Source organism: Aphis gossypii, chromosome 1 (genome assembly GCF_020184175.1).
Source record: "Aphis gossypii isolate Hap1 chromosome 1, ASM2018417v2, whole genome shotgun sequence".
In the NCBI taxonomy this organism is placed as follows: domain Eukaryota; kingdom Metazoa; phylum Arthropoda; class Insecta; order Hemiptera; family Aphididae; genus Aphis; species Aphis gossypii.
This window is the reverse complement of record NC_065530.1, coordinates 88,711,354-88,726,089: the sequence shown is the minus strand read 5'-3', so window position 1 is coordinate 88,726,089 and position 14,736 is coordinate 88,711,354. Positions and strand designations below refer to the sequence as shown.

The window sequence follows — 14,736 nt, the reverse complement described above, 5'->3', positions numbered from 1 at the left end:
TGGGAATGACCATATTTGACAAAAAACGTACCCTTTCTTTTTCGGCTGATTTCACTGACCAAATTGAAAAAAGATTGATTACCTTTTAGACCAAAATCGTACGATAAACGAACACTTTATACTATCTATTGTTTGAGTTTCATACTGCGTATACTTTGTACGGTATTAATAAACCTAGAAGTATACTTTACAAAATAAGATTAAATTAAATTACTCAAAACTTTAGACCATGAATCGTGATCACAATCAGTATGAGACACGACTTTGGTGACACAGTACAACACTAGAACATAACCTATAACACTCTAAAATATAATATGAACCAAAACCAAACTACTTAAATAAATCCAAACATTTTTAAATATGGATATGAATATACCTTTTTAATAATAAACAAATCAAATATTCGTTGAAAATGTTTAAACGTGACTTTTTATGTCTTCTGAAGTTCTGAAAGAACTTTTTAGTTTCTTCTACGTGAATTACTCGGGACAGAATCGCTTTGGAAAATCAATTATAATATCTGATTATCAAAGACCATATATCGAGAGGTTCTCGATGGCCTGACGCCCTGACATATTGAAATTTCTCACTGACTTAACGGCTGTGTTACATTATTTCTTAAATGATTAGGTAGTTCTTAATTTCTTTACAGGTACTACAAAAATATATTAATATGATCAAAGAACAAATAACTAATAGTCCATACATACTATAGCCGTGCCAGCTGCACTCAAGGTCGCCCATTTATTTAACACAGAAAGATAGAGAGTGTCGTACCTCTAATTTGACCAATATACTTTTAATTTTTATCCAGGCCGTCCATGATGATTATTATAGTTTACCATATAAAAATATTCGTATGAACAAAATGTATTTATAGAGTATTTTCTCATTAAGATATTTTTCAAGTAAAAATAATATTATAACTCTTTAATTTTTTTATTAGAAAGTCCTTTGTACCAGAGTTAACATTCAAAATACATACATTCGATGTGTACAATTTAAATTCAATATTTCTACCAAATTCATGAATATAATATATTATATTTATGTATAACAGTAACGTATTTAGGATTTGTTAAAGGTGGAATATACCTAGATTGGCAAACATTTAAAAGTATATATAAATTTAAATGTAGTAAGTTAGTAGTATAAAATATTTATATGATCTACTGTGTACAAATAACAATAATAAGCCACTAAACCGGTTAATTTTAAAATTAAAAAAAAAGCACGGTAAGAGTAAGTGGGTAAAAGAGACTATAACTCTCGAACATCAAACATAGCCATAAATTAATGAAAACCGTATAAGTAAGTGAGTAAGTAATAAGTATAATAGTGAATAACGAATTATACTATTTATACTGGAATAAAAGTAAAGTAATGCAATGATCAGTATAAAAAATAACTTGTATTTTAGTGTTTTAGTTTAACTGACATCATACTCATCTGTATTTTGTTGAATAATTGGAATTATTTAAAACGTCGAACGGATATACATATTTTTTTTTTTTTACATAATGTAACCTAACCTATACATTTTATATATTTATATCTATTACAATATTTATTTTGTTATTATTTTATTACTTATGATTTATAACATACATACCTATTAATACATATTATACCCTCACTCTATATTATATTATATATTATCAATATTATAATTAAGTATAATATTATCTTATATTACCTATTCACCTCAAATATATAAAACAATATTATACTTATAGTAAAAAAAATAAATAACTAGGATCTATTCCCCAATATTCCCTTTCCCTGTATATTGAAATAGGTAGTAAGTTTTCTTGTTGAAGAATAGAAGACCAGCAACCACCACTTATCGATACAGAAAACCTGTCGGTGGTGATATAGTTACCAGTACAGGGCACGTAAAGTGTAAACCGTTTTCGTCAATAAAAAAACTCCCGGTCAGCTCCTCTTGGTTTATATAATACACACATATTATATATACATTCAACAGCGCAGTTTGCCATTGTTTGGGAGTAAAAAGGCGGACCACGCGTGTCGAGTCCTCGGCGGTGGTGGCAGCGACGGAGAAGGTTTGATCGATAACGCGAACTCACGATGGAAAAAAAGCTCGTGCGGGTGCGTGTGCGTATTATATTATATACGTACATATTCGAATATATGATATACCTATACATATAATATACATTATATACATTATATAAGTTTACATGACGTACGATGGGCGTGAGAAGGGAAAAAGAAAAAAGGAAAAGAGAAGGAAAAAGGAAGAGAAAAGAGAAAGTGAGAGAGGAATAGAGAGAGAGAGAGATAGAGAGAGAACTGCAAAATATGGCTGGCCCAGCGATACTGCGAGGGTTGTGCGAAGTAAATGTTGATGGTGGCGACGGTGAAGTCGTTGTCGTCATCGAGATCGTGTGTGTGTACACGTTTATGTATATAATGCATATACGATTGTGTATGTGTACGTGTCTGAATTCGAGGGTGGAAGTAGGCAGTGTGTATGCATAAAGGGTGTAAGTGTACACGTGGTGTATGTGAGGGTGGAGGCGACGGGGTGTCCCAGCAAGAACGATGAGAAAATAGAAGTAAAAAAATATATACGACCGTTGGCTAATGCAAATGTGAAATTTTCCCGGGGTTTTCTTATCATTATAGGTCGTTCTCCGTTTCCGCCACTCACACCTACCCCACATGTTTTTCTTTCTGTCTTTCTCACTATACTCTCACGTTCTCTATCTCATCGTTCGAGAAACTACGCTTGCGTAGTAGGATGGCTTACGATACGTGTATATATAAAATTATAGCGAGGCATTTTGGTTTTTTTCTCTTTATTTACCCATTCTCGCCCTCATCTCATCTTGCAGCCAGTCGTTATAAAGGAACAACTATACAAAGTCTAAAAAAGACGGTACGGGACATAAAATATATGTTTTATAATATATACATTGTATACACATATAATGTTATAAGCATTATTATTTATTAACAGTATTTTTTCTTCTATTCTTTTTTCCATTTCTTAACATGGACGATAAATATATAATATTTACATTATTCATAAACGAATCATAAAATTATATTTTCTGACATTGTAATATGTGTGAGCACTGCGAGCGTATGCTTTCCTACAACTACCCAACTATGTGAATAGTATTCAAGTTATCGAGTTGTAATTTTCTTCATATTATTGCGTTCAGAGCAAATAATCTCCGAAACAAATGTGATATATGTGACCAATTACTTACTAAATTATATCCTGTACAGTTCAATTATTTATTTGTTTATTTTTCTAATTTTAGTTAATTTACTCAATTTATAGTTAATTAGTTAGCGAGCCCATACAAAAGGCAAAGTTTGTACAATTTACACTCTGCGCGGATAGTCTGAGTCCAAAAACCATTAAACAACGATAATTATTATTATTGGTATACTTGGTGATTTAAGTAAAATCATACAAATTCCTTAATACCTATATATATAAATATCTATCGGCTATCTAGTATAATTAAATTGTATAGTTTCGCCTAAAATAAAACTAAGTATTAAATTGCAATACTTAAAAAGTATTATTTAAAGTATTAATTAGACTTTGAAAACTCAGGTCACTAGTTGTTGGCTTTGTACGTTTACTTATGTTTGTAACTGTAAAAGTGTAAGGTATAGTACCGCAGGCTTTTGGAACAGAACATGTTAGGTTAGGTTAACCTAACCTTTTTTTTTGTGGCATTACAACATGGAGACCGGACTGTTTGCACATTACTTGGTAGGTTAACCTAACCTAACCTAACATGTTTTTCGTACGTATGACGTGTTCTTTGTATGAGACATGATGACTTCACTGTCTTGACCAATGTACTATTTACTCGCAATATTGCCAGGGTTTACTAGTTGTGGACAAAGTATTAAAAACCATGTGAGTTACGGAAAAAACCTAAAAAAATAACATACTAATTGCGCACAAATTTCCAATTATTATTTTTAATATAGCGATTGCAAACGTTGGGTAATTATTATTTGATATAGATGATTATATGACTAGACGATGGATCTAGGATTTTTTAGAAGGGGTGCTAAGGTTAGTGTATCATATTCTGTATATTCCATCCAATCCATCCTGAAGGCAAGACTCTTTTTAATCCTCAAAATTAATGTGCTTTAGTGTTTAATATTCAAAAAGATAAACATGAGTGGAAACTTTGAAAACACATCTAAAACAAATTTCTATATTTAAAAAAAATAAATATTATCACATGCTATGAATACTATAATTTTTATCATTCATATGAACAGAAGCAATTTAGCAGTTTCATTTTCACGAATTCATACCCAATATCAAAAGCAAAAGTACTAACATAAGAAAAAATGAAAAATTACTAAATTATGTAACAATTAATACTTAAATTATATTTATGTATATTTAATTAATCAGTACTATAGAATTAAAATACAATATTAGTTATTATTACCGAAGCAGAAATATCTGCATGTAGAGCTTGTATGTTCTGATTTTAAAACAATTCTGAGTGCATTATTATTTAATGGTTCAACATTTACCTGATTGAAAATTGTTATAAGTGTTAATCGTTAATGTAATAATTTAATATAAAATATACCGTTAGTGATAAACACTATTTAATATTTCATAATAGTGTTACCGTTAATTTTAAAATCAATTTTCTTTGAGTTTACATCTGGTTATCAATTATTAGTAAAATTATTCCTCAATTTTTTTTTTTTTTTTTTGGTACCAATCTTGTTTAAAAATGTACCCAGCCTACTGAAAAATGCATTTTATGTAGAGTTTTTCCAGGAATCAACATCCCAAAGGGGATGCTATAGCACCCTAGCACACCCTTCTGGATCCACGTCTACTATTTAATGATAACAGCCAAATACTACACTATACCGTACCCCATTATTATTATTTCTAGTCTCAACAAAATTAAATTAAAACATCGTATTATTTTTTATTTGTACATTTTCTGCTCCTTATTATAAATACTTAAGACACCCAAGTATTTTCATTTTTGAATCCGTATAAAAAACAAAAAAATCGAATTATCTACTATTATTATTCGTGTTCATAGTTCAAAAATATAAAAAGAACTACAATAAATACGATTAATATGAGTATGACTGAAAAAATTATCTTCCATAATACTTTTTCTTCATTGCGAAGTATTATATTTTATATGTACTTACGAAACCGTTAAAATCTAACGAACTATTTAAATACTCAACATAAATAATTAAGTTTCAATATTTAAAATTGAGCATAAATTAGCAATTTTATTTGGCTTTCTCAGATATTTAAAAAACAAATATTTTATTTTTTTTTACACTAAATTTTAAAGAAATTTGTACTTACATGTGGTTTTTCTGTATTGCACACGGCCGCGGCACACGTATAACATTACGTACTAGATTCATATTACAACTCATTTATAATTAAAATTAAAGGAAACTTAGATAAAATCTAATTAATTTTGAAGAGAATATGAACTGCGCTCGTTCGAAAAGCTTTTTTTTCATATTTTCCTACTTGAATAATTTTAATTTAAAATGTATATAGGTAACTCGATTTAAAATAAACATATAACTTAACTATTCTCTCAAGCACAAATTACATTCTCCTCTACAAATCCGATAACATGCAAGTAAAATGTTGCTCTTTTATTAACTTTTAATGGACTGTAATAAGAAACAAATATAAGTAGATTTATTAATATTTAACCTAACCCTACACATTTGTAAGACAGAGACAACACATGCAGATAAAACGTCCTCTCAAGTATAGGTAAACAAAAAGTTATTATGATTTGTGATTTTCTATTATAATAAAAGTATTGAAATCTCATTTCAAAAATATTATTATTATTCGAAATATATGAAGTGGCAAATGAATTCAGAGAGCGAATTTTTAAATAGGTACTTAAAATTTTAAATTGTGATGTTAATAGTTAATATAGGTACTTTTTAAAAAAAAAACCTAAAATATTATCCTAATAAATATTTCGTTAAAAAATGGTAAAATATAGATATAAGTACATTCATATACTTTTAAATTCTAAACGGAGTGATCAATGTAATGCGGTATTACAATATGATTTCAGATAGCAAATCGGATTTAATTTGTACTTTTAGAAGGTGAAAATGACCAGTGCGGCAGTGTTTTTATAAATAATCTGGTAAATCAAACAAAAAATTAAGAAAAAACGAAAATTGTTACTCAAAACCAGTAACAAATTTGGTTTTTCATTATATAACTCAAAAAAATAATAATAAATATAGTTATTAAAAATATTTGCCAAATAATTATATCACTTGCGCTTCCACAAGCGACTTTGGTCAGCTCTATCCCATCAAAATCCTCTTATTAAAAACCTCTCTTCTCTCTAACACTCCCAGGAAATCCAAGACGCAGACTAAAAAGGAAATGGTTTTGTGACCTCTTACAATAAATTAGCAACCTAAAATATATACCAAACTTTATATTTACATTATAATTTCAACCTCTCAACAATAAATAAATAAATAATTATTAATGCATAATTAATCACGCAGTGTCGTCAATGGGTAGTTTTTTATTCAATACCTCAAGTCATGTTATTTCTTTTACTACATAAACGTATTGTACAGATTGTTTATTTCTAGTAATGACATTTTCAAAAAATATTGATTCTTATTTAACATTTTAACTATTCATAAACATTAGACATTTTTGGATTATCCACATTTTTTTCAATTATTGCTCTCGCCAGGAACATTCTATATTTATTTAGTCCATGCGCCTAGTCACCTATGCTCTATATCGTGTGTTACGCCTATAATATATGTGCGTATTGTGTAGGTATAATATGTATATAATATATAAATATCTATACCGAGTACCGACTGAACAAACATAAAATTGTGTGGTGATAATGTGTAAAAATTATGTAGAATAATCTAGGTATCAGTGTAATAACTATAATGTAAGTAATAATATTATGTATTAAAATAATATAAATAATAATGTGTTATACAAATTGGTATAAACAAATTAACAAAATAGTAATCTATTACGACCCCTCTGGCTCAACAACTAAAAGTAATAAAACGGCACCTAAATGGTTACTGATTGTAATAAGCTTATAATATTGAATGATAATTAAGAGAATAATTATTCACAACGTTTAAAACAAATAAATAAAATAATATTTGTAGTTTGGTATACAACCGGATAATAAAATAATAAATAATACAGGTAACTCATAGATTAGTCGGTGCGCTGCTGGCCATTCGCTACCAATTAGCTTTAATACATTAATACAATATAAAATAATAAATCGAGATTTATATCACTTTAATTATAATTTGCTATAAATGCAAAGTGGCAACTTGCAAGTACAATAGAAAGAAAAAAAGAAACAATAATAATTAACTTATATTATGACTATTACTTGTTGCTCTTTATAAAACAGAGCACGTCTTGTCTCGACAATTATATAAATTAAATTTCTTTACGCGATCACGATAGCTCGCTATAATGCAGAGATTATCATAAATAATAATAAAACAATTTATTAAGATCACGTCCGCTGTTTTTATCAACGGTATTGGAAATATTACGCACTGGCCACTGACATATCCGCGTGAACTTTGGTTTTTGTAGATAGGTGGGTACCAAATGTTTTTAATGAGACCATTTTATATAATAATTATTAATAAGATAGGTAATAATATAATAATAAACATCGTTTTTTTCATATGTACGACTGTACATGTATGTATGTATATTGTATACGCCGATAACCGATATGGTGACTTAGTTCATTGCGGTTTTACGGTATTTAAAAATGTTTTTTAAAAATTACTTGAAAATGTAATGCAATGTTGGTTCTTCATAAATTATTTATGTTCCAATTAAAATACCTCCACCCCTAGAATATAATAACAATTATTTTTATAAGCCTTTAATGCAAGGATATTAGCAAAAATTTTCAAAATCACGAACAATTGTAAATTATTGTATGGTTAAAAATTGATAAGATTTTAGCAAACCTAAAACAAAACACATTTTTTTATATACAATTATTTGAATTTAAAATTTGGATAAAATTACAAATGTGAATGAAGAATAACAATGTTATAATTTATAATACAAAAATATTATTCGTAGGAACTTACAAGTAACTTTAATATGTACAAATGTACAATTACTTCTCTATAACTCAAAGTTATTAGAAAATCAAAAAAAAAAATCAATGAACTAAAAATTTCGAGTTATTAATCAAATCTTAAAAAGTATGAATTTGGTTTAAATTTAAAAAATCTAAATTTACATTTATTTAGGTAAGTAGGTACTTATACATGCCATCATTTTTAAGTACGCATCTAGCTATATAAAACTTAAAAAATATGTGGATTAATTTTAAGCTACCTATTTCACATTATACCAATTAGCTGTTCATAGTTTATACCATGAATCTAAATATTCAGACTTTTAACGGTAAAATGTTATAAACTAAAATATAGATAACAATAATAGATATAATTTAAGTATAAATTATTATACACATAGTTTTTACTATTATAATAATTCAATATTAATAATATAATAAATATCACACATATGTAGGTATGTACATACTTACGTATGTTTTCGACAAAAATTAACCCAATGTAAATACTAATAATAAAATAAATTACGTTTACCTATAATAATATCAAAAATACATGAAATAAAGGCCATCAGGCTATTCGTCTCTAAATTGAGAACTCTCAGAATCATTTTTCGTATACGTTGATGAATTTTTGAATTCATCCATTATAGTATTATACTATTACAGTAACCCATTTTAAACTCTTCATCTACTGTACAGTAGATAACCACTTGTCCTTCTTTTTTTAGACTTAATCACTCTATTATTAATTGTGTATTTTATATTAGATTGTAAATTGTTAATACTTAATAGCTCTGTGTGCTATGATTGGATTGAACATGATTCAAACATCATAAAAAAAAATTTTTAAAAAAGATTTAGTTGAACAGTGTAAGTAAATAGGTTAAGTAAACAGATACTTTCTAATCATTAGTAATTTATTAGCGTATAATTGCATGCAACTTATCCAGCACCTACCTTTGAATTAAATTTATAACTTAATAAATAAGTGTGATGTTATAGACTTTTAATGGATATTATGGTTCGAATGCATTTTGTATAATACCTACTAAATGATTTTTTGTTCTTGAAATTAACTTACTTAATTAATATTTTATTTTATATTTTTACTTGTTTATACTGAGGCCGGATATTGCGAAGTATTTCTAATCGTAAGGAATGACGTATTTTGTGTTTCTTGATTTAGCGGTTTTATAATGTTCTGTTTTTAACAATTGGTGATGATGGCAACGTGTCATAGGCTAGACGCTAAACATAGTAATGTTTGAACGCCCCACCATCAACTCTGGGATAGATGGTGTTGCGGTCATTTTATTATCATAATATTAATTTGCCTACTATCAATTACATTTACCGCCAAAATTACACAAAGTAGATACACGAGTACATGAATACGTAAAACGCACATATCAATTTATTATCAAACTACTTTCGATAAATAATGGTAATTGGTAATGAATAATAACATTATAATAATTACATTAACAAGTAAAATAAAATAAATAAATAAATAATACATGTTTTTATAACTTTCACTAACATTGGAAACAAACAGTAACGTTGAACTTACATATTTTCTTCGTCAAACAGTAATTAGTAGTAATTAATTAGTCTACCGTTCGAAATTATGAATTCCGGCGACGAAGATCTAAAAGCGTTGGCTTTGTTCCTAGATGCTGAAGTTGAAAATTATCCGGAAACGACCCAAAAAATCATAAACTCTAAAGAGGGTAAGTGCATTTTTTTGCTTATTGGTTTTTTAGATTCTTATTTGAAACAGTATAGGAATATACTATGTTCTTTGTGAATCTCGTGTATCATTCTTTTTTATATCTGTAGATGTAATAAAAGACAATATTGAGAATGGTAGTCAACTAACTGAGAAATCTGGAAATGCAACTGGAACATTTAGTGACTTTTTCAAATCTATGAAGTCGAAAATTGTTGATTTAGACGAAGTGGTAGTTAAATGTGAACCAAAAAAGAAGTCCATGCCCAAAATACCAAAATTTGGTTTTGATCCTACAGCAGATCCTGTGTTTGGCTTATGTATGATCAATCCATTATTGTCATCTCAGACAATTCAAGATAGAATGATTGGAAAAATACCGGTACCCGTCAGCCAAGTGAAAAAACATCTTAAGTCTGCAGACAGTTCTGATTGGGTTGTAGCTGGCGTTTTGGTAAACAAATCTCTTCCCAAGACTTCTCAAAAAGGTATTTATTGCCTTTTTTAGTGTAATTATTTAAATCGTTTTCCAAATACTTTATATTCTAGGTTCTACTTTTAGCATATGGAAGATAAGTGACTTAAAAGCAGGTATGAGTACTGTTACAATATTTTTATTTGGCCGTTCACATGCTGACTTGTGGAAAACAGACATAGGATTTGTTGTTGGAATACTGAATGCAAAAGGTGAGACTTAATTGACTACTGACTATTTTAACTAATCAGGTAATAAACAAAATGTATACTATACCTATTATAAAATTGTTAAATTTATTATCGTCAGTTATATTTATTAGGTATACCTTTTTTTTTGTCTTGATAATATAATTTATTGTTGCATGTTGTAATCCTTAAGTAAATACATACAAATAGAGTAGACAGCATGTATTTCTATATTTTACTTGTATATTACACTGTCACCCACATGCTCCGCCCCCGTGGATATTTGCTAAACAATGGATGAACCAAATTATTTTAACAAAAGAATTCACAATTTGTTGGCATTTTTTCATGAGTTAAGTTATCTGCTATGCCCTGCATAATATCTATTCAATATTAAGCAATTATGAATTATTATTATTCATAGAGAAGAAATAAAAGATTACCTGTCTAGATTAATGTACTAAAGTCCTCAAAGATAGGGTATTAAGATAATAATTGTATCTGTGTATTTATCTATAAACCATGTATATGGGTATAATATTTTTCCATACACTTTATAAAAAGTAAATAGTATTTAATTATAGTATAAAATTCACAAATACTTAAAAAGTAAAAAACATACTTTTATTAATTACTATTTTAGTATCAATAATATTTTTTCAGTTCAAAAACTAATATTACGTTTTTCACACATCAGCTTTTTCTTTTTAATTTACTTAATACATTTGTTGCAACTGTTAACTTAAGCTTCTGTCAGATAAGAAAATCCTTGTTATTTCAGTCTAGCAAAATATAAATACATTTTGTGACATCTAAAAAATATTATTATCTATTTTTTTAATCCTGTGAATATGTTAATAAATAATAATTATTAAATTTATTAAATATTTTTAGAATTTGAATAAAACATATTTTAGATTTTAATGAATAATTACATAATATGAATATATATTTGATCTATTTTAGGTTTTATAACTTTCATGTCCTACTGATTAACTAAAAAATAATATTTTTTATTTTCTTAAATAGAATTGGATGGTAAAGAGAAGAAAGATGAAGTAGTATTATCCATAAATAGTGGGGACCAAGTGATGTTGTGGGGCAGATCCAAAGATTATGGAACTTGTAAAGGAATTAAGAAAAATGGAGATAAGTGTGATATGTTTGTAAACATTAATAACTGTGATGTTTGTTCATTTCATGTAAAAAGAGAATATATCAAGCATTGTAGTCAAAGAGCAAATATTGGAAATTCTAGACCAACAGCTGCCAACAGCTTACGAGATAAAGTAAAACTAATTTTACTTAATATTTAAACATTTAATAGTTTAATTTATAATTTGTTATTAATATTGTAGGTATTAGGCAAAAATGAGGTGTTTTATGGTGGTCAAAGTTTTGTATCTACTAAATCTAATCATTCAAAATTGATGAAAGAAGACCAAGTTAAACTTCAACGATTGAATCCGGCTAAAAAGCCTGCATTAAGCCCAATTGAATCTCATACCACACCTCGTACAACTATTGCTAATCGTCGAGCTAGTGCTATTAAAGACTTTGTTAATGATATAAAAACCAATGAACTAAGTGGGTCCGGAAAAAAAAATATTGATCATAAAGAAGCTCAAAAAATGTGTACTTTTAAAGAAATATTAGGTAGCTCAGCTAATCTTAAAAATTTTAGATCTATGCATCCAAAGTGTGCTAAAGTAAATGCATTAAACTGGATTAAATCACATGGACCGATTCAAAAAGAAAATCCAAATTTATTTGAAAAAAGTAAGGATGTTGGTAAAAAAAGAAAATTGCCTGAAGATATTGTTTTAGATATAGAACAAAAAAAGAAAGTTGCTATCAAAGAAAAAGTTTCACCAATATTTTTGGAACTAATGAAAGCTACATCTCAGAACCAAGATCTTATTGATACAGCTCAGCAAGAAGCTGAAGAAAAATATTTTGATCAAATGGATAAAAAAGAAAAAATGGAATATAAAATGATGAACACATATAAGGTGCCATGCAAAGCTGTACGTTGTCTAGTGTGCAAATATACTTGGTTTTCAGCATCTGAATGGTGTAAAACTGAAAAACATATGCTGCGTGTACTAGATGCTACTAAAAGGTTTTTCAAATGTAATGATTGCAACTCAAGAATTACTTGTTTGACAATGTTCCCTTTGATTTCATGTAAAAATTGCAATGGTTCAAAATGGGAACGAGCTCCTATGATGAATTACAAAAAAGTTGAAGAAACTAATTTAAGTATTCGTGGAGACGAACAAACATTCTTAAGCTCTATGCAACCTAAACTTAGCATGAGTTTAATGGTGGCAGAAGAAGATTGATTGATTATAAAATAAGTTCATACTTCCTTTGCAAATGTATTGTTTAATATAGAAGTTATTTCATGATTTTGAGTAATATAAAATATTTAAAATAATTTATATAGACTATAATATTCTTTAATATATTTGTTTAATTGTATGCCTACATGAAATATATTTATACTCATACTAACTAATAATGAATTATTACTAGAATTATAACATTAAAAAAACTGTAATAAATATATATGTATTATTTTTTATTTATATTGTTTTGGCAACTAGTAATATTGTTTTTACCTGTGAAAATTTAAATGTCAGTATTAAATTTAATGCATTTCCATTATCTGAGTATGTTATACTCAAATTAGTTTATTACTATGTAATACACATAAAACTATTATTAATATAAAAAATTATAAGTTGAGATACCAAGTATATAATATTATACTATTGGTTATTTCATGTATATTATAAAATAAATAACTAATATTGTTATGAGTTTATAATCACATTAATCTAAATCTTATATGGTTTTTTTCTAAAGAGTTAAATATTTTTACTTATTTTTTGCATATTAATTTTGGAAATTTAAAAACCTTTCTAGATTTTATTCGTAGTAATAATTATACTTTATCAATTAAAACAAAAACTGATATATGATTTTAATTTTATATTTCGCTATACTTCACAAACTACTAACTCATGATCATTATTGATATTGCTGGATTCAGGTTGAAGTATTCCTACCATTTATTTTGTGTTTTCTTCAGTTTATTTTGTTATCATAATTCTGTCAATTACAGTATAGACATTCAAGAAACAACTATGGTTTGATTTATTTTTTGAAGCATTGAGTGGGTAGCTGGAATGGGTATGTTAAATTTAAATTCAATGTTAATATATCATTATATGGAAAAATTTAACTCTGAGCAGAGAATAACCATCTGCATTATTACCAAGTATATTTCATGATAAGTTTGTTGATATACTTAGCTATTAAAGTAATTTATTTTATTTTTAGTATTGCGTTAGATTGATATCATTTTTTGATAATGTTTGGTATTTAATACAAATATTTTAAGTTGATGGTTAAATATTTTAATAATGTATATTTATACCATATTATATTATTATTATTAACTTTTGAGTTAACAACATCATACGATGAATATAGTAAAACAATGTAAATAAGTTCATAATATAGGTACCTATAAAATAATTTAAAATTAATCTATGTGCTTATTATAAAAATGTAATTACCTTTTGTAACCTAAACTAAACTTTACCTAACCCAATTACCTATGTAAGGTAAAATTCATAATATACCTATATACAATTTATAAAGTCCCATTATTTTTTAGTTCTAGTATAATCTACTTGATGAATATTTTAGGTAATAGGTATTACATTTTTAAATTTTAGCTATAAAAATTGAGTTTTTATAAATTTTATTTATATTTCAAAATATACATAGTTAGTAATATTTTGTGATTTTTACAAATTTTGTAAAAATTAGAACTTCAAATGTATATAAAAAATATATATATATATACCTCTGTATTCTTAATATTTTTATACAGATATAAATACAACTTACATGTGATATTGTAATTATTTCATATTTAAATTGATGTAATTCAATTTCCAGATTAAATGCTACTAATTTAAAATTACAGTTGTTATAGACATAGAAACTGTTATTCAACTATATACACTTAATTAGAAAATTAAATTGATTTATTGCAAGAAATTGTTGATGATATTGAAAAAGATGGAATTAATTAAACAAAAGATTAATCGTATACAAAATACACAAAAAGAATGATTAAAAGAAAAATAGATATGTATTTTA

General features: G+C 26.8%; 1 protein-coding gene across 1 annotated transcript; it reads left to right on the top strand.

Moving 5' to 3' along the window:
• Nucleotides 1–8,949: 8,949 nt before the first annotated feature.
• On the top strand, nt 8,950–13,148 carry LOC114128470 (protein MCM10 homolog). Its single transcript, XM_027992984.2, has 5 exons — nt 8,950–9,895; nt 10,005–10,382; nt 10,444–10,581; nt 11,587–11,846; nt 11,916–13,148. Exons 1-5 carry the CDS (start codon nt 9,793–9,795, stop codon nt 12,900–12,902), a joined length of 1,866 nt encoding a protein of 621 aa, XP_027848785.2. The 5' UTR covers nt 8,950–9,792; the 3' UTR covers nt 12,903–13,148.
• Nucleotides 13,149–14,736: the final 1,588 nt, after the last annotated feature.